The following is a 26,629-nucleotide window of genomic DNA, read 5'->3' on the forward strand; positions in this document are numbered from 1 at the left end:
GTACCAAGTTAGCCTTAAACTGTGAAAAGTAGTGTGGCTGGATGATAAGGACTCAGAATAAATGATAAAATGTGTCTCATTCAGACCTGGAGAAATATCCAGGTGAAAATTTGTACTAATCAAAGGCTACAGTCACTTTCAGTCCCTTGATTATTACAAATTATACTTTTTTTGATTTTTGGTTTTTGTTTATTTCTGTTCTTTTTGTTTTTTCCTCTGTAAGATTGCCTATTCAGCATTTGCATCAGTAGTTTTAATAAAATTAGTTTTAAGATATGGTATTAAGGGCATAATGACTGTAAAATTTAAAAGTCTGATAGTCTGTTAACTGCATCTAGCTGTAGCCCAGCTTTTCAAAGGTCACAGTATCCAAAGCACCACTGACTCCTGGTGAAAGCCTGACATGATTGCAGGCAAAATTTCCGAGTCTTTTAGATGTTATAAAAGGTGACATTGTTATTTTACTTAGCAGTCTTATAAGTAAAGGAAAGAAGTCTTGCATCCCATATTGTAAAATATTGAAGTGTTACAGGGTCGGGTTTCTGCATATTATTTCATTGGTAGGATAAGGATCTTAGCTTAATTTTTTTTTCAGAATTTTACACCATTTTTCACTAATACCACTTTTGAAAGAGAAAACCAGGATCTTGACTAACTGCAGAATTTATCATCCGCAGCATCTGCAGGGATTGCTGTGTCCCAGAGGAAAGTACGACAGATCAGCGATCCTATTCAGCAGATCTTAATTCAGCTGCACAAAATCATCTACATCACACAGGTCAGCGTACGAGCTTTTTATTTCCTTTTCATCTCAAAAACAAGTTTGATGCTAATATTGTTGAAGACTACTTTGTGGGACTTTCACTTAGAATGAATGCTGATTTTTATCCTCTCCAACTACATATATTAGGGAACATTCTGGCTTAGCAGCAGGGCTGGAAAGGTCATTGGTTTAAAAAAAGCAAATATGGCAGGTTTCCCCTATGGTTCCTAACCTACTCTTGCATTGTCAGTGTCCCATTAAAAATAAACTACAATACAAATGGCCCTTCAGTGTGGGGATGAAAGGGGACAGAGCTGGGTTCTGAACAGCTTCGCTACAGGAAAGAAAGAAAAGGAGTGCCCACTCACTAATCTTGAGGATGCTGGAACATCCTCAGAGAACATCTCAGAGAAATGAAAACGCAAGGTCTGAGATTATTGACTCTTAGGCACTGAGGATGCAATCAGTTAGAAAATGGCTATTAATAATTTATAGAAATCTATCTAGTATCTATATATCTAATAATTTACAGAAAGCTATCTGATAAGCAAATTGAATGTTCATTTATCAAAGTTGCCCAAAGTCCTATTGTTAATAAGAAAAGCAATTTTTGTAGATGAAGTGTAAGCATTTGGACAAGAAAGTAGCAAGTATTTTGAAGCTTAAGATAGCACATCTTGGGGCGCCTGGGTGGCTCAGTGGGTTAAGCCGCTGCCTTCAGCTCAGGTCATGATCTCAGGGTCCTGGGATCAAGTCCCGCATCGGGCTCTCTGCTCAGCAGGGAGCCTGCTTCCCTCTCTCTCTCTCTCTGCCTGGCTCTCCATCTGCTTGTGATTTCTCTCTGTCAAATAAATAAATAAAATCTTAAAAAAAAAAAAAAAAGATTGCACATCTTATGCAGTTCATTCATTCATTCATTCATTCCTTTGACATATAATTATTAGGTGTCTATGATTAGGTGCTACTGTTCCATGCACTTGAAACATATCAAAGAGTGAAACACATAAACATTTCCTCAGTCTAAGATCCAGAGAGCCAATCTGGCGATTCTGTCAGTTGCCAGTTGTGGCAATTCCAATTATACATTCAAGTACTAGAGGGAAATTCCACCAGGTCTGTGGACCAGCTGGGTGCACTGTAAGTCATACTGAGCTATTACACTTAACCGTCCCCCAAAAGCAGACAAACGAACAAAAGATACATGCCAACTGGTATGCCACGCTGGCATTAGCAGACTCTAGCAATTGGTGCTAGTTTACAGCCAATGTCCAGTTCTCTGAAAGCCTGTGTATTTCCTTCTCCCCAGTGAACAGTCACTCTGATAAATGGCTGCAGGTCTCTCTGGGCAAGGCTTGAAGGACAATTTACAGCGTATACTTAACAGCAGTGTTTTGGGGCCCTTCCTAAAGAGGTCCCAGCTTTGCCACTAACCAAGGACTTTGGGTCTTTGAATTGACTGAAACTATATGAGAGTCCATGACTCTCCACTGTGGCAACAGCAACAAAATCAGTTTTTTTGTTTGTTTTGTTTTTTGGTGGTTTGTTTTTGTTTTTGTTTTTGTTTTGTCTACCAAGCCTAGTGTTTCTTTTCTGTTGTTTAGATTCTTTTCTGTTGTTTAGATTAAGGAATAATCTAGTAAACTGACCACCTATTTCCTTCCCAGGAACACCCTTGTCAGTTAACCACCACCAAAAAAAATCTATGGGCCAAGGCATTCTAATTAACAGTACAACTCTCTCACCCTCCATGGTAAATGTCGCTGGTGGTTAAGTGCTGTCATTTGGCTTTTGTTTCTCTGGGGTCACATGATCCTCATCAGAATCCTGTAGTTTCCGTGTTGTCCCTGGCCTACAAAGGAAAGCAACCACAGTAGTTTGTTTGTTTTTTTTTTAAATAAAGATTTTATTTATTTACTTGACAGACAGAGATCACACGTAGGCAGAGAGGCAGGCAGAGAGAAAGGAGGAAGCAGGCTCCCTGCTGAGCAGAAAGCCCTATGTGGGGCTCAATCCCAGGACCCTGGGATCATGACCTGAGCCAAAGGCAGAGGCCTGATGACTGAGCCACCCAGGCGCCCCGACCACAGTAGTTTTTAAGGATGCCGGGGCTCCCCTCTCTAATGTATTTCTCACTGCCTTAATGACAGGAGTAGCTTCTCAGTGTTCTTGCTGAACGTAATTGGGGAGTGAGTGTGCAAGTCACATACGGTAAATCTACCCCAACATTCCTATCTCCAGGCCTTTGAATTCCCCCTCCACATTACCACGGAAGCTCTGGCATTTTATCCCTATTAAATGTAGGCCACCACTGAGTTCAAGTTGTGATACACCAACCAATTAAGCAGTTACCTTCAGCTGCATGACTAATACATGAAATCTGAACTGTGTAGTACGAGCACTCATATGAACGAATTCAGCCTGATCTAGTGCTATATTTCATTCCCCTTGGCCTAAAACCCTGAGAGCCTACCACACATGTTCTCTGGGTTGCTGCTATTATATAATAACAAAGTCTTGCAATTATTTTGATGGATAAGCTATTTCCTCTTGGGTCATACTATGTACCAGTTCCCTGAAATCATATTGAGACCTGACCCTAGTAATGGACTTGAGCCTCATTGTTGGGGACCTTATGAGGAATAAGCATTCCTTTTTAAGGTATCACTCCTCATCTGTCCCAGATATGTTTTGTGTAAAGTTTTCAAACAAAAGAAGGTTTGATATCTCAGACACAGAGTGACAAGCTACTTCTGCTTGCAATGATAGCTCTGAGGGACTTGAATTTCAAGATTGTTACTTTTATCTGGATCCAGCAAAATGTCCCTATTTCAAGTTTTAGGATCCCATTCTTTTCCTAACTTTCACATGAGAAACTTGGCATGGTGTGCATTTAACTGACATTGTAATTTAGCAACCTGCCCAATTAAATTCTTATTTGATTATCAGCCATATCAGTGCTGTGGTAGCAAGAAATAGCAGGTCCTTTTATAGCTATCATGGAATCTCTTTGGGTCTTAGCCTCTGATTTGAACCAAGAGTTAAAGGACCCAGGCTTGTCATTTTTCTAAGTGCTTGGATGCACTTTGAAGAATGCCTCCCCTGACTCAGTCCTTGTAGTCTTCATACTGCCTAGCAGTCAAGTGTGGCAGCCACGTGAACTTGCAGGGCACTTGGTTCAGTTGGCTCTTTATCACGGTGACACCCTGATTGATTGTGATGCCACTGCATGCCATGGGTTACCTGCATCCTCGGTCCTATGGCAAAACTCAGCACTGGACTCACTTCTGGGGAACCATCAAACCAATTGCCAAATCCCATCTGTATTGGTCCTTCTCCTGGGACCTTCCTGGAACCGCTCTGTATCAGCGAAGGTCCAGTTTGGAGACAGAAACTGCTTGGTAATTTCTACAGGGAAGATTTAATATAAAAAATTGCTTAAAAATTATTAATAACATCAGGGTATTATTTAAAAAGGAGGGGAAAAGAAAAATCTAAAGAATGTAGGAAGAGCAGACAAGGAAGTCACTACTTATGAGGCTTGCACAGAGAGCATCCAAGAAAGGAACCAAATAAAAGAGCACAACCTCATCCCAGGCTGAGGTCCAGACCTTATTGGAAAGATCTGAGAAATCCAGTGAGGTGCTGTGCTAGAGAAACTTGCAAGGAAGTCTTCCTCTGGGGGACTGGGGCAAGTCATCCATGGTGAGTTGTCTTGCTGCGGAACTTGCTGGAAATCAGCACATGAGGCTTGGACTGGGAAATGCCCTCTATAGGACCAGAGGAGTCTGTCCTATGGTAGGTGCTGCTCCATGGAACATTCTGGGCAGCTGCCTGCAAGACTGGTGCCATTGAAGTTGCTTGGGAGTGAGCTCCGCTTGGGTGTTCCCATTCCAGCTAACCACTCAGGGCTGCAGGACTGAGGCGCAAGCCTCTTCCTCCTCCAGCATCCCTCCAGTGCTCTCTCCCAAGAGAGCTGAACATCTTGTCAAGGGAGAAATTCCAGTATCACGTGCAGGGCACTGAAGGGTGGATTTGGAGCTGAGAAGCAACCCATGGGCAGCTGGCACACTTAGCCTAGGGGGCTAGGCAAGGTGCTCCCTTCTTTGGGACCTACTCACCTTTGAGTTCTCACTGCTTTCCTTTCCCCCTTTTTCCCTTTTCCCTAGCCTGGCTCTTATTTATCACATTTCCCCCCAAATTGGGCATTCTTTTTAATCACCATGAAGACTAGCCTTTTGAAACTCCAGAGTCTGAAATTGATTACTTTTTCCTCCATTTTCTGCTGTCAGCCTTTCCCTTAGGCAATCCCACTGAATTGTCTACCTGATTAAATGAAAGAGGGTGTAGGGGTCCATGGCAACGTGAGGGGACGTGGAAAATTGTTTAATAAATCAAAACATAATCTGCTATACCTCTGTTGAGTAAAGATATTATATTCAAAAATGCATTTCCATTTAAATGCTGATGTAGAAATATGGGGAAGCATTCTTAACTTTAGTGTTATGGAAATAGCTTTAAATAGCTTATTGGTTACTCAATGCTTAAGTACAAAATTGAGAGAAAATAGGCTTTGAAATTTAAATATAGTTTCCATATGCCTGTCTTGCTAATTTTTATATAATAAAAAACTTTTTAATGGATGTATTCCATTTCTTTATTGGATTTCAAAATATGTTAAAGCAAGAATGAAATGATTATAAATATCTTATTATTATGCTCTCACACTACCAGCATAACAAATGATTTCATATTTTTTGGCGAGATGGCATTCCTTGCTACAAGCTCAGATGTAACCATTGTGGGTTTTTTAAAAATGTATTTCCAGAATACTTGAAGGTTTATGACATTGCAAATAGTAAGGAATGTTTCCCCTTTGGGGAACTTTAAATTACAATGCTAACCCAAGTGAATGTGCCTTTCAAATAAAGGAGATAAAAACAAGTCAAAACATTATACTATTGAATTTACTATAGGTTAAAGACCAGGATCAGTTTTCTGTGTCTGCTAATTACAAAGGAAAACTGCTGAAAGTAAACCCGGATCAATAAACAAACAGGCAAACAAACAAATTTTCTGGTCTGCATGTTTATTTCCAAGTCAGACTCCCTTGCAGACTTCTGCTGTGATAACTGCCCTGAGTCGCAGGGCAAGGTCCCTCCTGACAACTGCAGATAACCTTACAGAGGAAACTGCTTACTTTTGGCCGGTGGTGGCCTTTCCCATCCAGTTTCCATGGAGACAGATCTTGGAAATCATCTAAAAGCAACTATTTTAAAAGGCAGGATGTTAAAATCCTTACGCTGTCAAAACAGATTTGACATCTGTTTTTATCAAAACTGAGATTGTAATCTTAGGACAGCCAGCTGAGAATGAAATCAGTGGTTCATTTCCATTGCTGGAAACCAAAATCGATCTTTGGGCACATAAGATGACCAACGTATACGTATGTCACCTTTTGGTCTGAGTCTTTGTGTATGATTGCTTAGGTAGAACCCATGCAGCCAGCTGAAGGTCTGGATTTAATTCTGTACTTACAGTTTGATTGCTTTGTTAAAGAAATGCTTTGAAAATCAGCATATGGCAACTTTTAAAAATTAAACAGCTGTCTCCTAGAGGACAGATAGAGAGTTTACATGGATCTGCTTTGGACTGCCATCTTAACACTCTCAGCTGTTGCCAACAAAACAAAAAAATGTGGCTGGGAACAGCAATGTGCTTCCCCCGATGCAGTTATGCTAGCTACTGTCATCAGTGAAACAGACTGGTTTTTTCAGGAGTAGTGATAGATGAAACTAGAACCATCCTAATTTCTCTTATCTGGGTCTCCTGGCTACTAATGGCAGGGGGGACAGATTAAACAGAATTGAGGGTGAACCCATGTATCTAAGTGCAGTCGTGTTTTTGGCGTTTGCAAATTCTAAAAGAAAGCTTACATTTTGTCTATTTATTTTGATAACAATTTCATATAATTTATAAAATTTATATAATTTTATAAATATATATAAATATATAATATATAAATATATAATAAATTTATATAATTTCTTATAATAATATTTATTTTGAGTTTTTTAGCATTTACAGAAATCTCTTAAGAAGCAATATATCAAAATAGTTTGTTTTTGTAATCAGATATTATTTAAGTCACTTCAAATAGCATCCTCTCACCTACTGATGGTCTGCTAACATTCTTGGAGATACTAGAGAGTGTATTTTAGAAAGTATCTGAATATAATGCAAGTTCAAGAAACTCTAGTATAGAACCCAGAGATCAGAACAAAAAACATGAACAAAAAATAAGCTCTTAGATGGGTGGTGAGAGACTCGCCTTTTCTAGAATCAGTTTCTTGATCGGTAATATTCGGGTAGTTTATGGGGCTATTGTGCTAAAGAAGATAAAGTATGTGAAGTTTTAATGTAAAGTATTAAATGGTAGTAATGCTATAGCGGTGTGTTTGCTCTAGGATAAGAGTTGTGTTAAAAGACACACTACCTCAGAAAATATCTTTGCAGGTTGCATAATGTTTTTAAACTCTGATTTCCTTACCTATAGACTAGTACCTGCTTTATAAGTTTATTGTGGGGAGAAAAGTGACTTAATACACATAAAGGAGTGATCATAGTAACTGGCACATACAAATCATAGGTATTACTATTCTGTTCTTAGTGTAATTGTCATTAAATATAATATAGTATATTTAATATAATACATTTACTATAATACATTTTCTGCGATTGAACAATGCCTGAGTCATTATTCTGTGTAAAATTTTAAATTCTTCCATGAAACTTTTAAAGATGGATGCTGTGTATAGTGACAATTTTTCCAGTAAGATAAAATAGCTTTCTAATACTGCCCTGTGTATGAATCTTTAGTTCACTGTTAACTTATTCAAGAAAGCTTTTATGAGAATTAATTCAAGCAATCAGGAGCAATAAAAGCAACTTTAAGTTAACGAGAGTTTTATCAAGTTAAATAGCAAGGATTTTTAGGATATTTGAATTAGTAATCTCATACTGATAGCTGCCAGTGTTGGCGTAAGTCACTTTGGAAGGAAACTGAGGACCCACTGGTCTTCACGCCTTCAAAGTTTGCTGTGCAAACAATTAGGGGTATCAGAGGCTCACTTCTGCCTCTCTCCTTGGCAATTAGAATCATGCAAGGCAACAACTAGACGGTCCTGGGCCAACACTGCCCTCTGGTGTTTAATTTTGGGAAGTGGCAACTTCCAGTGTCAAACAGTAGGGAATTACCAAATCCCAAAAGGTTATCTCCAGGCGCTTCTCCCATCCCTTCTCCACTCTTCCTTTGCTAGGAAAGTGTGCAAATAACTCTTCTCTTCATTGTCTGGTCCTCCTCTTAGGTTAACCTCATTTCACTTTTGCTAATCTCTCATGCACACATATATCACGTAAACTCATTTTCCTTCTCATCTGTCTTCCGACAATTTGCTCATTAATGCCAAGAAATCTCTCTCTGTCTCTCTCCCTCTCTCCACATTTCCTTATTTCCCTTTTCATTTTATGTAAAATGACAGCAATAATTATGACTATTTGCTGGGGATAGGGAGAGTGATTACATCTGGAGCAAGGTACAAGAATGCTATAGTATTGACATAAAAAGAGCTCAGTAGAGATTCAGTGCTGTCAATTTACAGAACCTTTCAGTATAATAAAGGGCTTCAGATCCTCCAGTAGAGTTTTGGTTCCTCTGTACTTAAACCTGCTTTGACTCAAACAGAGTCAAAGGACTGACTAGGATTATAGATGCATTGTAAAAGCACATTTCAATTATGTTGTTTCTCTGCTGATAGCATTACGGTGCTTCTAAATGGGTCCCATAGTCTATTGTGTTTAGACTGATGAGCAGTTTTTCTTTGGCTATAAAATCAGCTGTTGTGAGCCTCCATTGACCCTATTTATTTCTCTAGTACCTTTTATACATTCCCCTGCTTCATGAAACTTCAATGAATAGACATTTCTTGTATTAACCAGGATATGGAATGCTGTATTATACTAATAAGCCCCCAAATCTTTTTGCTTGATACAATAGAGGTTTTATGTCTCACTTAGCTAAAGTTAGACAGGTCAGGTGGCCCTTGTGGCCTTGTGGCTATGCCATCTGGAATGGGTGGAATCCACGCTCCTTGCCCAGGGTGGACAGGGATGGAGGAAACATACTGGCTTTGCATTTCCTCATCCTCAGAATGACACATATAATTCTCATTGGCCCAAAGTAGTCACAGGGCACCAAACGTAAGCTCTAAGAGAGTATTAGAAAAATGGAGTGGGGGTGGGTAAATGATTGTCACTACCATGTTGCTCTTTCTTTTGATGTAAACTTTGAATTATTGTCTTGGTTTTTTTTTTTTTTTTCATTTGATTTGTTTGGTTTTGCTTTTCCTCTTAAGAGCACCTACTACCATGTTTTCCTTCCCACTTAGCCATCTTTGTTCTTAGTGATTCTTTTTCATCTCCTTCCAGGTCCTCTCCATATTTTAAACAAACCAGACATTATTTGCACTCTGAAACCCCTTATCATTCTGACCCTATTTCTCTGCTCTCTTATCCTTCTCCCAAACTTTACTTCATCCCTCTGTGCTTTTCAGGATCTTTGGTTTCCTTGTCTAAATTCAACTGCAAAGCACTACAAAATAAATTTTTGAAATCCCCAGTTTCATCCAATCACCATATTTTCTAAGATTTTAAGAGGGACTTCCTTCTAAGTTATTAAATCCAGCTCATCCTGGCCCAGCCCCAATGTATGCTCATTCATTTTCTTCTTCTTGACAAAACCGGTCCCTATAATCCGATTTCCCTCTATGTGAATATTCAGGAACATCCACTGACAGACACAGGACTACGTAGTAATGCAGATATGTACTTCCTGTTCTAAAGTATCAGATCCATCAGGACGAATGCCTTGCTTCCCATGTTTAGCAAAATTTTAGGCATGACGTAAGCACTAAACATCTGCTAGAATGCATATTTCCTTGTGAAGTCTCTTTTACCAAATTCAATTTATAGGTGCAATGTTGTTGTTATGTGAAAATAATACCAGTAAAAATGAAAGAACAATAGGGTAAATAGAAGCAGCCTTTTGAAAGAGAGAAGAGCAACATATTCCTTCTGGATTATGGAATGAAACAATATCACACCTCATCATGCTATTTGAAGTAGAATTTTTATTCTTTTTTAGTCCGTTGAATTAATGTTGTTACACTGACCTTCAGTGAATGCTTCCTGGGAGTCATCTGTGCAGTGTTAATAATTTGCTTATAATAATTGTTTTCTCATTTTACGCAGCTTCCTCCAGCTTTGCACCACAATTTGAAAAGAAGGGTTATAGAGAGATTCAAGAAATCCCTCTTCAGCCAGCAGAGTAACCCTTGCAATTTGAAATCTGAAATTAAAAAGGTACAGTATTCAACACCTAGGAGTTCTTCTCTGGCTAACAAAAACACATCAGAAGAGCTAAATTTTATACCTTCTCTGCTTTGTACTTTAAACTCTATCCTCTATTAAAGGATGTTATCATTGTTTTAGTCCTTTCAAGCTGTTATAAAAAAGACACCATAAACTGGGGAGTTTATAAACCTCAGAGGTTGCTCACAGTTCTGGAAGCTGGAAGTTCAACATCAAGGTGCCAGCATAGTCAGGTTTGGTACAAGCCCTCTTCCCAGTTATAGGCTTGTGACTTCTGTCCCCGCTTGGCAAAGGAGGCAAGGAAACTGTCTGGGGCCTCTTCAAAGAGCACTTTTTGTAAGAGCACTCCAGGGCTCTGTCCTATGGCCTAACTACCTTGCAATGACCCTGTGACCCTGTCTCCCAATACATTCACCTGGGGGGTTAGGTTTCAGCATAGGAATTTAAGGGGATGCGAACATTCAGACCATAGCACTGCTTATGGTATGAAATTGAGGATGTCTTTGCTTCTGATTTTCTCACCTTTATTTCTGTGGCCGTCATCTCAGAAGCTTAATAGGAAGTTCTTTCGATATGATTACTTATTTTCCTAAGAATAAATGTCTTTAAATATCTTTAATCAAAAAATATAATTTAGCCTTTTTTTTTTTTAACGATTTTTATTTACTTATTTGAGAGAGAGACAGTGAGAGAGCATGAGCGAGGAGAAGGTCAGAGAGAGAAGCAGGCTCCCCGTGGAGCTGGGAGCCCGATGTCGGACTCGATCCCGGGACTCCAGGATAATGACCTGAGCCGAAGGAAGTTGTCCAACCAACTGAGCCACCCAGGCGTCCCTAATTTAGCCTTTTTAAAGAGAATTCTATCCCACTATTTTATTAGAACGTTCTCCAACAAGCCTCTAAATTGAGCTGTGCTACTCTGGACAAGTCATTTTACCATCTGAAGCTGTGATTTTGATCACCTACGAGGGTGGAATGAACCACTATTGACCGTTGAACAACATGGGGACTAGGCACTGATGCCCTGCTCCTGCACAGCTGAAAGTCTTTATATATAAATATAAATATAAATATATATATATATATATATATATATATAATTTATTCATGTTAGAGAGAAAGAGACCATTAGCACGTGCCAGTGAGGGAGGAGCAGAGGGAGAGAGAGAATCTCAAGCAGATGCCCCTGAGTGTGGAGCCAGCCTTGGGGCTTGATCTCATGACCCATAAGATCACAACCTGGGCCACAATCAAGAGTCAGACACTTAACCGACTGAGCCAGCCAGGTTCCCTGAAAATCCGAGTATAACTTTTGACTCCCTAAAACCTTAACTAAGTGCTCGCTATTCACCAGAAGTCTTGCCAATAGCATAACCAGGGGATTGACACACATTTTGTATGTTATATATTATGTATTGTATGCTTACAATAAAGTGAGCTAGAAATAAGAAATATTAAAAAAAAATCACAAGAAGGAGAAAATACATTTACAGACTATACTATAAGAAGTCCACATATAAGGGGCACCTGGGTGGCTCAGTGGGTTAAAGCCTCTGCCTTCAGCTCGGGTCATGATCTCAGGGTCCTGGGATATTGGGCTCTCTGCTCAGCGGGGAGCCTGCTTCCTCCTCTCTCTCTCTGCCTGCTTCTCTGCATACTTGTGATCTCTGTCAAATAAATAAATTTAAAAAAAAAAAAAAGAAGAAGTCCACATATAAGTGGACCCACGCAGTTCAAACCCATGTTGTTTATGAGCCAACTGTATTTTTAAGCTTCTTTCCATCTTCGATATTCTATAATCTCCTAGACCTCGGGTGTTAGTAAATATTTCTGTTCACATACACAAAATTGAAATCACAAAGAAGTTAAATCAACCAGACAGAAGGGAAATTATTTATCTCTAATTAGCACAACTTGATGACAAGAAACCCCTTTGTCTGGCTGGCAGCCATTTCCATACATCCCTTGGAGGTGGTCACAAGCTCCTGTCCCGGAAAGACTTGAGGCCCAAGCAGTTTGGGCCTCCTCCCATTTTAATTTATCTATCTTTATCTATCTCTCTATCTGTTTGTCTGTCTATCATCTGTTTTATCGTCTTCTTAAACTTTGAAATAGTCACATGGCCAATGAACTTTTTTCTTTAAAGTTTGTCCTGTCCTGGATCCAGTCTTAAGCATAAATATACTCCTTATTCAGGCAGTACGATGGACTCTTTGGTGAGAAATGCAAACAGTGCGTTTGCTCGGTTGCCTTCCCTCTGTGGTGTCTGCAGCTACACAAACAGGAGATGGGAAAAGAGATAGCAGTGGCAGGTAAACAAGACAGAAACCTATCTCATCAGAGATGAAAGAGCACAATTCCTTTCACGGGTTGTGTTGGCAAATCAGGCCCAGAAACAAAGCTCGAAGAGCTCGAAACAAGTGGATGAGACTGCGGATATTTGTTTTATGATATTTACATATTGTACCGTGAGTACCAATAAACATATTTTAGGAAGACAGAGGCTCAAATCTCCCATGAAAATATTACGTGTTGCTAGGTTTTAATATTCTTATTAAAATGATATGCAGAATAATCCAGTTTGTACACAAATTTATTTTAATAGAAATCCCAGCTTTAAGAGATGAAAAGTGCCCACAGCAGGCTGTCTGATGCATAGAGGTGCCTCCAGCTCTTCCCCAATGCTGTGATTTTCCGCTCATGCACATCCTTAAAACAGATCGCTTGCTCTTTTGTTACTGAGGTATACTGGTTTGCATCCCTCCCTTGCTGTGTTTCTTGTCTCTCCTGATAGAAAAAATATTCTCTTTCGTTAAAATGGCTCCGCCTCCCTTGGTGGCCTACCCCTGTACAGTGGCAGCTTCTCTTAGAGCACTTACCTTCTGTCCTTGGTTTGGGGAATGAAAATGGATTAATGAAGTGGTAGAGGGCATTCAGGGAGCCTGGGTGAGGGAACCCAAGGGGGCATAGACTTAGCCTTCTTTTCACCATTGTTTAGAGGCAGTTTAAATTCTCCTGTGAGGAATGCTATGGTCCCCTTCTCTGATAATTACAAGCTGTGGTGGTTCATACCATCATGGTGTTTACCCTCCTGATCTTGGAGGCAGGCCTCGTCTTCTGTGCGGAAACTGATCTTCTGCCTGGAATATTAACATGCTTCCTACTTTCCACCACTGAACTGAGAGGCCAGCTCCTCCATAAAACTCTCCCTTGATTTTCCCTGTTGAGAATTAATCTCCCCTTTCTCTGTGCTTCAGGTACTTTTTCACTGTATTGTTGTGGGTTTTTTAAAAAATTTTTAATGTTTTTTAAAGATTTTATTTATTTATCTGACAGAGACAGAGTGAGAGAGGAAACACAAGCAGGGGGAGTGGGAGAGAGAGAAGCAGGCTCCCCGCTGAGCAGGGAGCCCAATGCAGGGCTTGATCCCAGGACCCTGAGATCATGACCTGAGCCGAAGGCAGATGCCCAACGACTGAGCCACCCAGGTGCCCCTCACACTGTTATGTTTCAAATAGCTTTTTATGTAGCTTACATTTTTGTTGCCCCCCAAATCAGTGGGAGTGTTATATTCATCTTTGATTACCTGCAGTCTTGCACAGTGCTTGGCACATGATAGAGCTCAATGTATGATCGTTGAATACAGAATATATTCTATGTTGACAAATAAATTCTGTGTAATATAGTCTATTTTGGGTCTCTTCTTTATTGATGTATATAACATATTATATGACATACATTGACATATACCATATTTATATGGATATAAAAAGAAGCCCTCCTGCCCTCATTTAAACACAAATGAGAAGAGTCTATGGCCTCTGTTTTTCTCCTGTTCTGGTCTAATCTTTTGTTCGTGACAATTCTTGTTAGAAATGGATTTTTATCCCTGGCATAATCTTGGTGGAGTGGACAGTTAGTCTTTTTGACTAATAGTCACCCACCCCAGGGCGTGGAGAAGCAAGCAGTGATAGTTTATAAAATGCACTTGATTTTCACCTTCCCCTCTGAAACTTGTCCTGAGATCCAGGGAGTCCATGTCTCCAGTTTGAGGAATCATTATGGGGTGATTGTGCCTTCTGATGAATGGCCCGAGACCCAGCAGGATATACCGAAGAGTGAAAGAATAGAAAAGCCGTTTCCTAAGAAACTAAGCTCTTCATTTATGACTTACCTAAGCTGATCCTCTGTCCAATCTGCTCAACCTTGGCTAAAAATTGTGAGGGGAATAAAATTGTATAGTGTTTTGGGAAACTAGGATTTTCGGCATGGGAGAGAGGAGAAACAGAAACAAGATGGAATATATTAATTCAAATTAGAATTGGAGATCCCAGTATGAATGAGTATGGATTCATGATAAATCTTTCTTAAAAATGCACGTATATCCTAATATTTTTGCTAAGTCGTCTTGAAACTAAGGAAGCAACACTTAGCAACTTTAGCACTGGTGCCTCCTCGGAGGTACGGCTGACTGCCGATAGAGCTAGAGCAGGGACTAAATTAGGTGGAATGTCTTGACATAATAGGTCATGTAGTGAGGATGCCATCAAGGATTACTGGGGATGTGTCAAAAGGACTCAGGCACCAACTTCAAGAGGCTCCCACTGGCTAGCTATTGGATAATTAGCGCATCGATAAGAATAATGACTGCAATGGATTGAAAGAATTAACTAAAGTTTAAATCTAAGAGTTCATGACAGAAAAAGAAAAATCCTTCATTAGTTTCCTTTGGAGGATGCTAAGTAACCAACTCTTTACTTTGAAAATTATTTACAAAAGGAACGAATCAAGCATTTATTGTATCGTTGCCTTATGAATTCTATCCCAGGGGTAACTAAATGGATGAAGGGGAAATTTCTTATTAAAGTAGTCCTTCAGCTAATAAGAACTAGAGGAATAAAAAAACGTTGCCGTTCTGCAGCCTCTAATGGAATGATGGATCAAGACATCACCCCAGTGGCTTGCTAATGTCCCAAAAAAGGGGCAGCCAGACGTTGTACGGCTCCTGATGCATGTGCGGTACCATCCAGGAAGTATATTTGCTAAAGGCTTGGATCTGCATCCGAGGAAGCCTCCCAACTGTGGTTTTTGGAAATAAAGTCACTGGAACACGACCACACGCCCTCCCTTCCCTCACGTATTGTCTGTGGTCACACTCACCACCACGTAGGCACAGTTGAGTGGCCATGACACAGACTACATGGCCTGTAAATCTGTCAGTATTTCCTATCTCACCCTTTACCAAAGAAATTTACCAGCCCCTGCTCTACCTCAAGCTACGCACGTGTAGCAGATACATGGGACGAGAGAACATGTGAAATGACACCATGGAGATAAGCAGGAAATCCAGACTAGGGAATCGTACAGGAAAAATGACCCTTGTTCTTATATAAAGAAATTGCAAGGAAAGACGAGCATTTCTTTTTGGTTCCTAATCTGTACTTCAACTCAGATCAGCAAGGTCAAGCTTACCTGATTCAGGAACTGGCAATCTCTAATTCCCAACTCCAGGTTTCCGGCTCTTTTCCAGTTAGCAGATTGCTCCTCTCTTCATGCTTTAATTAATGTCTCTTGATGCACATAATAATTATGCTTATATTTGCCTAGCCCTTGTCAGGGCCCCATGGAGGCATCATAAATCAGCAGTGCCCAGCGCAAACCTGTTTGGACCGGTGGAGAAGCTCCTAGAGCAGGGCTCTCCCGCCCATCAGGGTCAGGCCATTGTTCATTTTCTCCCTGGATACCACCTTCAGTGTCTGAATGGAGGTCCTGGGAGGAGGAGGAGCTCATGGTTGGAAATAGCACAGGACAGTGGTTTGCCAGCCTTTGCTAAGTTATGGAATTCTTTGCTAAACACGATCTTTGGTGGAAATGTAAACAGCAGGGCAGCAAGGCTGCTTCTGGGGGAAGTAGGGTTGAGGGCAGGGATGCGATGTGCATCCTATGGACATGATGATGGACCATCCCTGTGAAGGCACCATGCGTATGCGTGTGTGGGCACTTCCGTATCAGAGAAAAGGGAGTAGAAATACTGGACATGTCTGTTAACAAAATAGCCTACAGAAACCTCATAAAAAAGAACAAAAAGGAGCTGTAGGTTAGAAAAGATGAAAAATAAGACAATATATTATGTCTTAACATATTATAACTAAGTCGTAGAGGACAGCAAAACCTAAAGGAAAAAAAGGTCAGTGCCGGTGAGTGCCATGTGATGTGACACGTTAAAAACTCTATCCCTTCTAGCCTCTAATTTCATTTATGCTGTTTCATTTCTTTTCTACGTCAGCTGATTAGATGCCACATAATTGGTGTAGTTGTTCTGCAGCAAAGATCACCTTATTTTATGATATGGAAGAGAAGATACAGTTTGGGGAATTTAATGAAGATTACAGTTTGTGTTTCTCTTTTAGGTTTGGCCTAAAAAGTACTAGAATCTCAATCGAACGATGAAGTGCTAAAATTGCTCAATACTTGCTCAAAATCAGTTGAGTGAGTTTTGGGGGAGAGGGAGTAGTAACAGTGATACAGTCTGTTCTCTTTAATATTTGCTTGGCTCTGTTTCAAAAGTGTGTACAGTCATTGGCTCTTTTGAACTGTAGATGTTTATTCAGAGCAGGAGACCCCTTTCATGTCAGTTCAGAAAGAGGGTCTTAAGCATTCTTCCAAAGAGAACATATATGCCAAAGATGGGAGTACCCCTCTAAGCTGAATGTTTGAGAGGCAAGAGAGGGCCGACATGGCACTGGCCCAGGACTGCTGGACCGCCTCGGGGCCTCTGCCCGCCATAGGGGCTGCTCTGAACCTTTCTGTGGTAGCATCCATAGTCCCCCTATGTGGTGAGCCTTTTCTAGCCTATCTGGTGTGTCCAGGATTGGGCTCACCACCTTCTTCTTCCTTCCTACATCTGCATCGCTATCACTGGAGGCATGTTTTCCTTCTGCTCAGTCTTTAAACCTTGCAGTCACATTCAGCTGCTCCATGTTATTTCTTTTGTCCCATAGGTCATTAACACCTGCATCGTCTTCCCGTAGGCAGTTTTGCTCGCCTTTTGATGTTAAAGCCCTGGGTGATAGCCCTGTTTCTGCCACTTACCAGCTATGACCCTTGAGCAAATTCCATTTCAATGTCCCCATCTGTAAACCTGAGATAATGCTTAGCTTAGAGGTAGTTGTAGGAACCAAACAGAACATCCGATGTGTCTGGAATGTTTAAGGACTCAGTAAGTGGCTGTAGGAGCTACTGGTGTTTTTAGGGGAGGGTATTCGATCTTCTTCTTGGCTACCACCTGGTTCAACGTCTTAACGCTTCTCTGGGCAACTTCTTGGCTGACTTCCCTGTTCTCCGATCCATCTTGCCAGACCGAGTTTCTAAACATACCGGCTCTTCTTCTTCTTCTTCTTTTTTTTAAGCATACCAAAAAACCTTGTAAGCCTCCAGTTTCCTGCCTCACCATCTAAACACTGGCACCCAGCGTACTAGGCCCCCATTATGTGCAGGAGCTTCCACCTGGATGTCCCCAGCCCATGCAGACTGCTGGTACACATCGCACCAGAATGACTGTTTCAAAACAGAAATCTGACCAGGTCATACAAGCACCCACCCCCACAGACACACAGAAAGCTGTTCAGGGGCTCTAAGTAGAAACTGCCAAATCATCCCCACAGTATTCCCGGTCCCATTTGGTCCGAGGCCTGCCCACCCCTCGGTCCTCCTCTCATCCCTCTCCCGTTCTTCACGGTCTCATACCAGCCGCAGATCCCGTCTGTCCACCATGCAGCCTCCTCCTGAGTCTTTGCAAATGCTCATGTTCCCGCCTTTCCAGATCTTCCCGCTGCATCCTTCTCCCATTCTTTCCCATTCTTTCAGTTCTCAGCGCGTCATTTTTTCAGGAAAGCCATTCCTGTCTAAGTTGAACCTGCCCATTACATCTGAGAACCACCGGCCCGTCCTTCAGTGCATTCCGCACTGTTGGAATTTCACGGAGATTCAGAGGAACACTTCACAGCTATAGTCCTCCCTAGCTAGGAAGTAAGCTCTGAGAGTACAATTCTTTTAAAAAGATTTTATTTATTTATTTCAGAGAGAGAGAGAGAGAATGAAAGAAAAAGAGAGCATGAGAGGGAATAGGTCAGAGGGAGAAGGAGACTCCCCGCCAAGCAGGGAGCCTGATGAGAGACTCAATCCCGGGACTCCAGGATTATGACCCGAGCCAAAGGCAGTCGCTTAACCAACTGAGCCACCCAGGTGCCCCCTGAGAGTACAATTTTTGGCCACCATTGGTTGTTTTCATTGTTTGGATCTGTGACACATAAGAGTTGATAAAAATCCCCACTGAATCAATGAACAGCATTTGCCTTTCTCTCTTCAACCTAGATCCCCTCACCTCTGTAACATGGACTCGTGTCATCACCCTTTCATCACCTTGCTACTGCTAGGCAGGGCCCAGCCTTTGCCCCCAAGTTCCACTCACCTGAAACGTCTGCCTCCCTTCCTTGCATCCACCAAATCCATCCTTCAAGGCTCGGCTCCAGTGCTTCTGCTACAGAGCTCTGAAAATCATGTTGGTCTTTTTGGAAGCTCAGAACTCCCCACCTCATTCTACACTTCATAGTTTATTCTCCTTCTTGTTTGTGTACATGAGCCCATTTTTCCAGCCACATGGAAAGCCACGTCCTTGCTGTGTCCTCCTTGGTGCCTGGCACGGTGCTAACAAGCTGGATAGATCACTGGTATATGAGATCCAGTGGTTTCCGACTCTGTTTTGCAAGACGCGCTCAGAGCATGACACAGAGTTAAGGGGCAAAAAAAGATGTGCTGAAAGAATGTGTATGTCAGAAAATAGAACTGCAAGAAGTTCTGGGAAGTTTCTGGAAGAAAAATAAATGTACCTGGGATTTAAACACAAGACCAATGAATTTTAGTCCTTGGCTTCATCCATGGGGCCCATCCCTCTGAGGATTTGCAGTTCTTAAGCTGAAGGAGACTGTTAATGGAGGAGGCACTGGCATCCTCAAACGCTCCTCTTTTCAAGGTTTGAATCAATGAAAAGGACTGGTCTTTATTTTCATAAAATGGCTATCTTGACCGCCCAGCTCACAATTCACACATTTCACTGTGCAGCTTTAAACACCTTCCTGTCTGTGAACGAGCTGGGATTCCAAGGTGTTTATTTAATAATTAAGTTGACTTAACTAAGCTTTCTATAATTAGAATGAGCGTTTCAGGCAGCCAAATTACTGTTATGTTCAACCACATGAAAAACAATGCCATCTGAAATCATTTGGAAGGCAATACCAGGAAATCATTCTCAGCATTGCAAGACATATCAAGAAACTTAGTTGGAGCAACCTACTAACGTGGTTATGAGAAATAGAGTGCTTAGGCCTACCTCTGTGGCATCCTAATAACAATGATGAGAATGTTACTAAGGCATGTGACCATCAGATCCTCCTGCACCGCAAATGCATTGCAATCTTACGATCTTGTCATTTTACAGATGGACTATTCATTTTATCAGTTGTCAGTGAAGCAAGGAAAATAATTTTTCAAGAATAACAAAGGATGGAACCATAGTGTTTTTCTTGGAGTGTAGTCTTCTCTGGCAACATGGATACTGGCAAACACAGAAATACTTTGTATTTGTAGTGTCCAAAGTACACAGATGGAATAATGATCAGTTACTCATAGGAAATGTTCTTATTAAGGTATAAAATGCAGAATGCATCCAGTGAGGAACCTGTACGGCTCTGTGGACTTCCATGTACATACTCATCTGGGGGATCACCACTCACTTCACTAGGTAGAACACTTCCTGTACTGAAGAAGGCTCCTGCCTCCCTTTTCCTGGTCAGATCCCATCTTCTGCCATAACACAATTATTATCTTCATCTTCATCACCACTGTTTAGTTTTGTCTGCTTGTGAAAATTCCTCTACGTGAAGTTATACATTACCTCTTCTTTGGTGTTTTTGGCTTCTTTTGCTCAACATTCATTCATGTTGCTGTTTTTTGTGCTTTGCAGAATCCCAGTGTATAAACACACCACAATCTATCTATTTTTCCATCTGTGGACATTTGGGTTTTCTTCAGTTTTGGGTCAGAGGTCCTCATGTGTCTTGTGTGTATACCTAAGAGTGGAATTACAGAGTCATACAGTAAACATTGTATCTTAATGAATACTGCCAGTTTTCTCAAGTGATTGAACCATGGCGTATTCTAATTCATTACCAGAATATGGGAATCAAAGGTAACTGCTGTTGCATAGTCTAAATTGTGCCATTTATTTCTGGTTTATTAGCAAGAATTGGCATTTTAAAATTATGTTATATTAACATAGGCATGAAAACTTGATCAGCTCAAGTGCTGGTTGGAATTAAAGGTAAAAGAAGTTTGTAAAATGTTTATAGCCTAAAATTCCACTTTAAAAATTCAGCTTTGTGGGAGACCATCAAACAATTGGAACTTTAATAAAGTCTGTCATTTAGTGAATTACTGTCTCCTTTAGAGTGTTGGGGATTAATGTTTGGAGATTAAAATTAAGCAATGGTAATTTAGAAAAATGTGTTAAGAAACTTGTTTGCCTCAGTCAATCAAGAAGGCTTTGTTTAGAGGAGATACACAAGAAACAGTGATGATGTGGGCTAATAAGCATATCATTCTGCTGAATAATTGAGTTTATTTCTCATACACCTGATACAAAGAACATTTTGATGTCCCAAGCCTATGCCATTATTTTTCTATCCATTTTTATCTTGCTCTCATAAACCCATAAAGTGCAGAGTTGTTTTTATTTTTTTTCATGTGACTAGGGAATTGTCTACCTTGCTTTCACTGTAATTTGCCTGCCTCTGATTTAGAAGTTCTTTTGAAAGGAAAATGTGCCTTTCTCTGTTTACAAGAGATCGAAAACCACCAGCACTAAATTCTCCATGCCGAGACATAGGGAAAGAGGTCTCCTGTCATTCACTTCTGACGGTAGAATAACATGTGGCTTTGCCTTTTCTGTTCCAGTTATCCCAGGGATCTCCAGAACCCATTGAGCCCAACTTTTTCACAGCAGATTACCATTTATTACATCGCCCATCGGGTGGAAACAGCTTGTCCCCAGATGACCAGACAGGTAATGGTCTTCACCACAGGAAATCTGACGTTCATAAGTAAATATATTGTTTGGATCAACAGCTATCCTTAAAAGATTATCTTCAATTTAAAAGAAAAATAGAGCTTATTTTGATTATCTATGGCAGTAGTTGGAAGAGATATACAGTACGAGTACAGAAGTTCCCTACGAGGTTTATCATGCCCTGTTGTGGCAGCTTCCTTGATCATTTATTAATGCCATAAACAACAGCAGAATCGGTTTGAGTGGATTGTATTTCCTTTTATTTCTTCTTATCTGATGATGGGGAATCAAATGCCCAAAAGCATCCAGGGAGATAAAAAACAGAAATGAAGACTTTGAATATTCAAAAGGAAGAACATTCGAAACTTACGTGGAGGAGCTACATCACACATATTTAATTTGATTTTCTTTTTTGCATTAATCTCACATAGGGAGACTATGTAGCATGGGGATTAAAGGTGCAGATTCTCAAAACCTGGATGCCTAAACTTGAATCTCAGCTCCAGCATTTAGTAGTTGACCTTGGGCAAATTATTTGACTTCTTGAACCCCAGTTTTCTTGCCTATAAAATGGAGGTAAATGTGGTACTTGCACTATGGGGTTATAATGAGAATCAGTGTGAACATATAAAAGGTACTTGACCATTAGCAGGGGCTCAGCATAATGTAGCTCTTCTCATGATAACTGAACTCTCAGAAGAGGTTTTCAAACTACTCTGAGGCTTCAAGTTTCCTTAATAATTTTCAAATACCTACAAACTATAGTTACATCACTCAGTCTCATAGACAGAAATGGTGGTTTAAAGGGAGACTCTCCATCACCTCACTCCTCAATTTAGGCAAGTCATTTCATGTATTAATCTCAAACTTTCCCTACGTCTTGGACTCCTGGGATAAAGCCAACCTGTAGGCCGAATTTTGTTTAAAATAGTCCCTGAGAAACCCGCAAGAGCAAGATGAACTCTTGGCTAAAGTCTTTTGCTTTGAAAAACACCCCCAGGGCAGGTCAGTCAGTTTGTAGGCCAGACTTCTTACAGGAGAAATACTGATGATACCAGGAGCTCTGGTGGAAATCTCGGAGTGGCCTGAGAGACCTTCGGCAGATGTCCAGGGAAGCTGGAGGGGCCCCCTGGGGTGGAGCAGGCAAGTCCCGTCCTAGCAGGCTGGCTCCACGCTCGCCCAGCAGAGCCTGCAGGCACATTGGGGAACACCTTGGCTCACAGCTTTGAAGAGGAGTTGCCAGGACTCATCAGCCTCTTGCCTCCCCTCCACTCCCCAATCCATTCCCTCTTGTCTCTCCTAAGTGGAGGGGGTTCCGGGGCCTCCCTGCACACACCGGTTTTAATTGATCACAGTAGAAGCTAGCCAACATTGCTTTGGGGGGCACTCAGTTGGGTGAGGTGCTAGTCTATCATCCTTAGAACACCCAGCAGGGTCACTTGTTAGGCGTTCGGCTCTGGTCAGGATCTCAGGGTCCTGGGATTAAACCCCACCCCCACCCCTGTGGGCTCCCCGCTCAGCAGGGAGTCTGCTTAAAAAAGAAAAAAACAAAAACAAAAACACTGGCAAAGAAAGTACTGCCTCCTAGCACTAAGTGTGCTGTATTTCCCTCTAGGCAGACATGGAAAGGGCCAGGTCTTCATGTCTTTCCCTGTCTACTTCTGCCTCCCTCTAAGAATTCATTTTCTTTCTAGCACACATTAACTGATTTTGCTTGTAGCTTAAGGAGAGTTTTTTAAATCAGAAAACTTGCCCTTTGGGTCATTTGTGTTGGGAATAACCCTCACGTGTCCTTTGTGTTCACATAAATGGGTGGGCTCACACATGCCTCTCTAACTTAATTGCCCAATTCTACCCCAAGAAATGCCCCAAAATCTTTGTGTATTATTTTGTGATGGCTACCCGAAAGGAGCCATTATTAAAGGAAGAGAAACAACAACAACAAAAAATTAAAAAATAAAGGAAGAGAAACAAAGCGTTTGAATATTCCAAGCAAGGTAATTTGGAATGTGCTCCTCTTCATCAGGACTAAGTTGACCCTGTTTTCACTACAGTTGAGTTGTAATTGTCAACAAAGTCCAACTAAGAAAATGTGAACCGAAGGTCAGACTTCCCATAACCTATCTATTTCAGGTCTATGTACCAGCTCTGACTTGGAAGAGGGAATAACATATGAACAGATGCAGGTGAGGTTTTTGTAGTGCCTTTGAACAATTTTATTTTGTTGCTTTTAACTCAGTACTAACCTGAATTTTTTTTTTTTTTTCACCGTCAGACTGTGATTGAAGAAGTCCTAGAGGAAAGTGGTTATTACAACTTTACATCTAACAGGTGAGATCTAGAGTTTTCTTTTAAGTGTAAAAGTTCAGTTGAGATCATTGGATGTTAGATATAATTATCCTGGATTCCAGAGATTTCTTTTTCCAACTTTTATTTTAAATACTTTTGTAAATCTTGGTTTAGACCGATACAACCATGGGTAGAATATATGTTGCCCATCTTTTGTATGGATGCAGCTGCTATTTTTCTGTTTCTTTTCAAAGAAAGGGTGATAGCTTAGTGGTAATTTACTCCCAGAAAAAAATAAGAAACATAATGAAATGGAAAAGCATTTCTAGGTTTTTTGTTTTTGTTTTTGTTTTTTAAATTAAGCATTTGTTCCATTCTAGTAGAGCTGTAAACTCGGAGTTCCATCACTGAAATCTACCCATTATTTGTATAGAATGCAGGGGGGAATGCAACTAAACAAAGAATCACCTCTGGTGAATTTAAGATATGCTTCTGGAAGAGGGACTTGTTATGTGTTGCCATTTGCTTACCCTGAGTAAGAAACCTCAGTTTACTGTGTATTATCTTCTAACATAAGAACTATTTGTGCTCTAAAAATATAGTGTTTTATCACTTGTGGCCAGTTCTGATTCCTGCATTTTACTGTTGGGCACAGTGTTGGCCACAAAGATTTGAGTGCAGTTAGTTTACTTGGGAGGCAATTCTGGAAACACTGGTAGGGGAGTGAAGAAATAATTCAGTGAAGGTTTCATTTTCAAGCAAGTAACCCTTGTGGCTGACTGGGGCTAGGTCTCACTGGGGAAATCTGAGAGCCAGTACTAGAACATGTACCTCAGGTATCCACCCCACTCAAGGGCAGAGGGATGTTTGTCCTCTGTCCTGGGGTGTTTGTTCTTACGTTTCCACTGGTTGTTGTTTGCAGCCTTTCTCCAGAGAATGTTAGTTCCCTGGTATTTCTGGTCTTCTGTAAGGGTGAACAGAACAGATTCCAGAGGCCAGAGAGATACTCAGGAAGAGAAATGCAGGCGCTGGCAGCTGGAAAGCAGGCCAGCTTGCTGTGGATGAGGGGATCAGGGCACTGACAGTATCTACACATGAGCTGTTCTTGACTCTTGCAAGGAGGCCCTCATAACCGAGTCCTCAAACTGATCATAAGCAGCCACATCCCCTCTCTCTGTGGCTCCATGTTCTTTCAGTTTGTTCTCTCAGAGTGGCCTTTAATGCCTGAAGGAGCTGCCTTCCTTCCCACTGCTGAAGCTATCTTGTGACCACTATTGAAATAATTCCAGAAGTTGTCTCTAAAGGTATTTGCCATGGTAAGAGTAAGAGGCCTCAAGAGCATCCTGTTAGGTTATTATATGGAAATTAGATTCTTTTTTGAGGTTAGTTCAGTCTCCAACTTTTTTTTTTTTTTTTTTTTACTTCTCTTATTTTAACAAGTTGTTTATATAAATCACACATAAGATTATTCAGCTGCTTGCTCTTTGGGCTTGATAATATATTTCCAAAATACTACCGAACGATGAATAATTCTCATTTCCCAAAGGCATATTATTAATAGAAATCACCGGCTTCCTAATTGCTCTCCTCTCACGTTCCCTGGAGAGACTTGGAATCTTCATCTTCTATTCTTGGGCTGCATACATCCAACTTTCCTTGAAGAGAATGATTGTCTTTGTTCTCGACTCTTAGCTCCTTATTATTTTAAGTGCCTTTGGCTTGGGGTGGGGGCAAAGGTCACTTTTGTCATAGTTTGTCTGCATATTCTCAGAGACTCAGGATCTTGAGCATTGAATGGCTTCTTATTTTTGCAGAAACAACACTAAGTATCAGTGAAAAACTAGGTGTGTAAGAATTTAGGGAAGCTTTACAAGAGCTCTTATTTTTCCTTAAAACATAATTTTAGTCTTATTTTTAAATTTATTTTTATCCCTTTTCAGTTCTACCCCTAAGTTTTAAAAAATTCAAACATTATTTTTACCTCCAAAGCTGTACTCCTATATTAAAAGACATTGCAAATTTTCTTATTCAAAGGAATAGATAAGCAGATGCCTAATAATGAAGAAAAAAGTTATTTACAGTTATATTCAGAATTGTGCATAGACTATGGAAACATGGTTTTAATGATCAAGTTCAAGAAAAATACATGGATATGACATACATAAGATTTTCTTAAAATGCTCCAAATTAAAGTGAATCACTCACAAAACATTCTTATATCCAGGATATTCCCTTTTCATCCTCTTATAACAATGATAGACTATATCTAGAGGGAAGACTTCACAGTTTACTAGTAAGAATAACCCTTTGTTGTGCCTAAAGTACTCATTTACTGGTGTTCCAAATTGATTACCAACAGATAAGTCAGCCTCCACTTAGAAGCACCTAAAAGTTCACAAGCTAGAAATACACATATTTCCAAATATGAACCAAATCAGGTAGTCAGTGATGATTTTTCCATGGTCAAAAGATAGAGGATGCTAAATTCACTGGACATGAACAAAAATTTGGAATCAGAAGAATGTATTTTCCCTAATAGGTTCCATAGAATAGCCAGTATTATCAAAGATGCTAATAGATGCTCCCTGAAAAATAAAATTTTGTGATCAAATAGATTTGAAAAACTCTGAAAGTACACTTTTCCAAATTTAGAGGATGTTGACACACATTACCATATCACAGAGTCTGAGATGCGCTGTAAGAAATCTGCTAACCTTGTTTACCCCAGTATTTGTGCAATCTTTCACACACAACACAAGTTCAGAAATCAGCCCTAGCGCTGTGGTTAGAAATGGGACACGTGGTCTGAACTCCCCGACTAGTCACCAGCATCTACCCAGATCTGCTGCTGTTCTCATTCTCTTTGTCATCATCTTAATTGTTATTGTCATCATCATTGCAAAATATTATTGGTGATGTTGGTCACACAGAGACTTGCATTCATCATTTCTGTGTTACTGAAGTTTACCACTTCAGACAGTCAGTTCACACTTAGACGCATCTTCCAAACACCCAGACAGGAGCTAAAGC

The 26,629-nt window shown here is 40.5% G+C and overlaps 1 protein-coding gene across 7 annotated transcripts in view; it reads left to right on the forward strand.

Moving 5' to 3' along the window:
* The window catches only part of NEK10 (NIMA related kinase 10), a 239,980-nt gene that overhangs the window by 205,449 nt on the left and 7,902 nt on the right, over positions 1 to 26,629 (forward strand). For 6 of the 7 annotated variants that reach the window (XM_032324693.1, XM_032324792.1, XM_032324858.1 and 3 more), the window contains 5 exons: positions 678 to 778; positions 10,070 to 10,180; positions 21,199 to 21,307; positions 23,444 to 23,496; positions 23,586 to 23,641. In XM_032324693.1, the coding sequence (XP_032180584.1) occupies positions 678 to 778; positions 10,070 to 10,180; positions 21,199 to 21,307; positions 23,444 to 23,496; positions 23,586 to 23,641 (430 nt within the window). Of the gene's footprint in view, positions 1 to 677; positions 779 to 10,069; positions 10,181 to 21,198; positions 21,308 to 23,443; positions 23,497 to 23,585; positions 23,642 to 26,629 lie in introns of those variants that run through there. The other variant, XR_004281324.1, reaches the window with a different exon arrangement.

The sequence above is a fragment of the Mustela erminea genome, chromosome 1 (genome assembly GCF_009829155.1).
Source record: "Mustela erminea isolate mMusErm1 chromosome 1, mMusErm1.Pri, whole genome shotgun sequence".
NCBI lineage: Eukaryota > Metazoa > Chordata > Mammalia > Carnivora > Mustelidae > Mustela > Mustela erminea.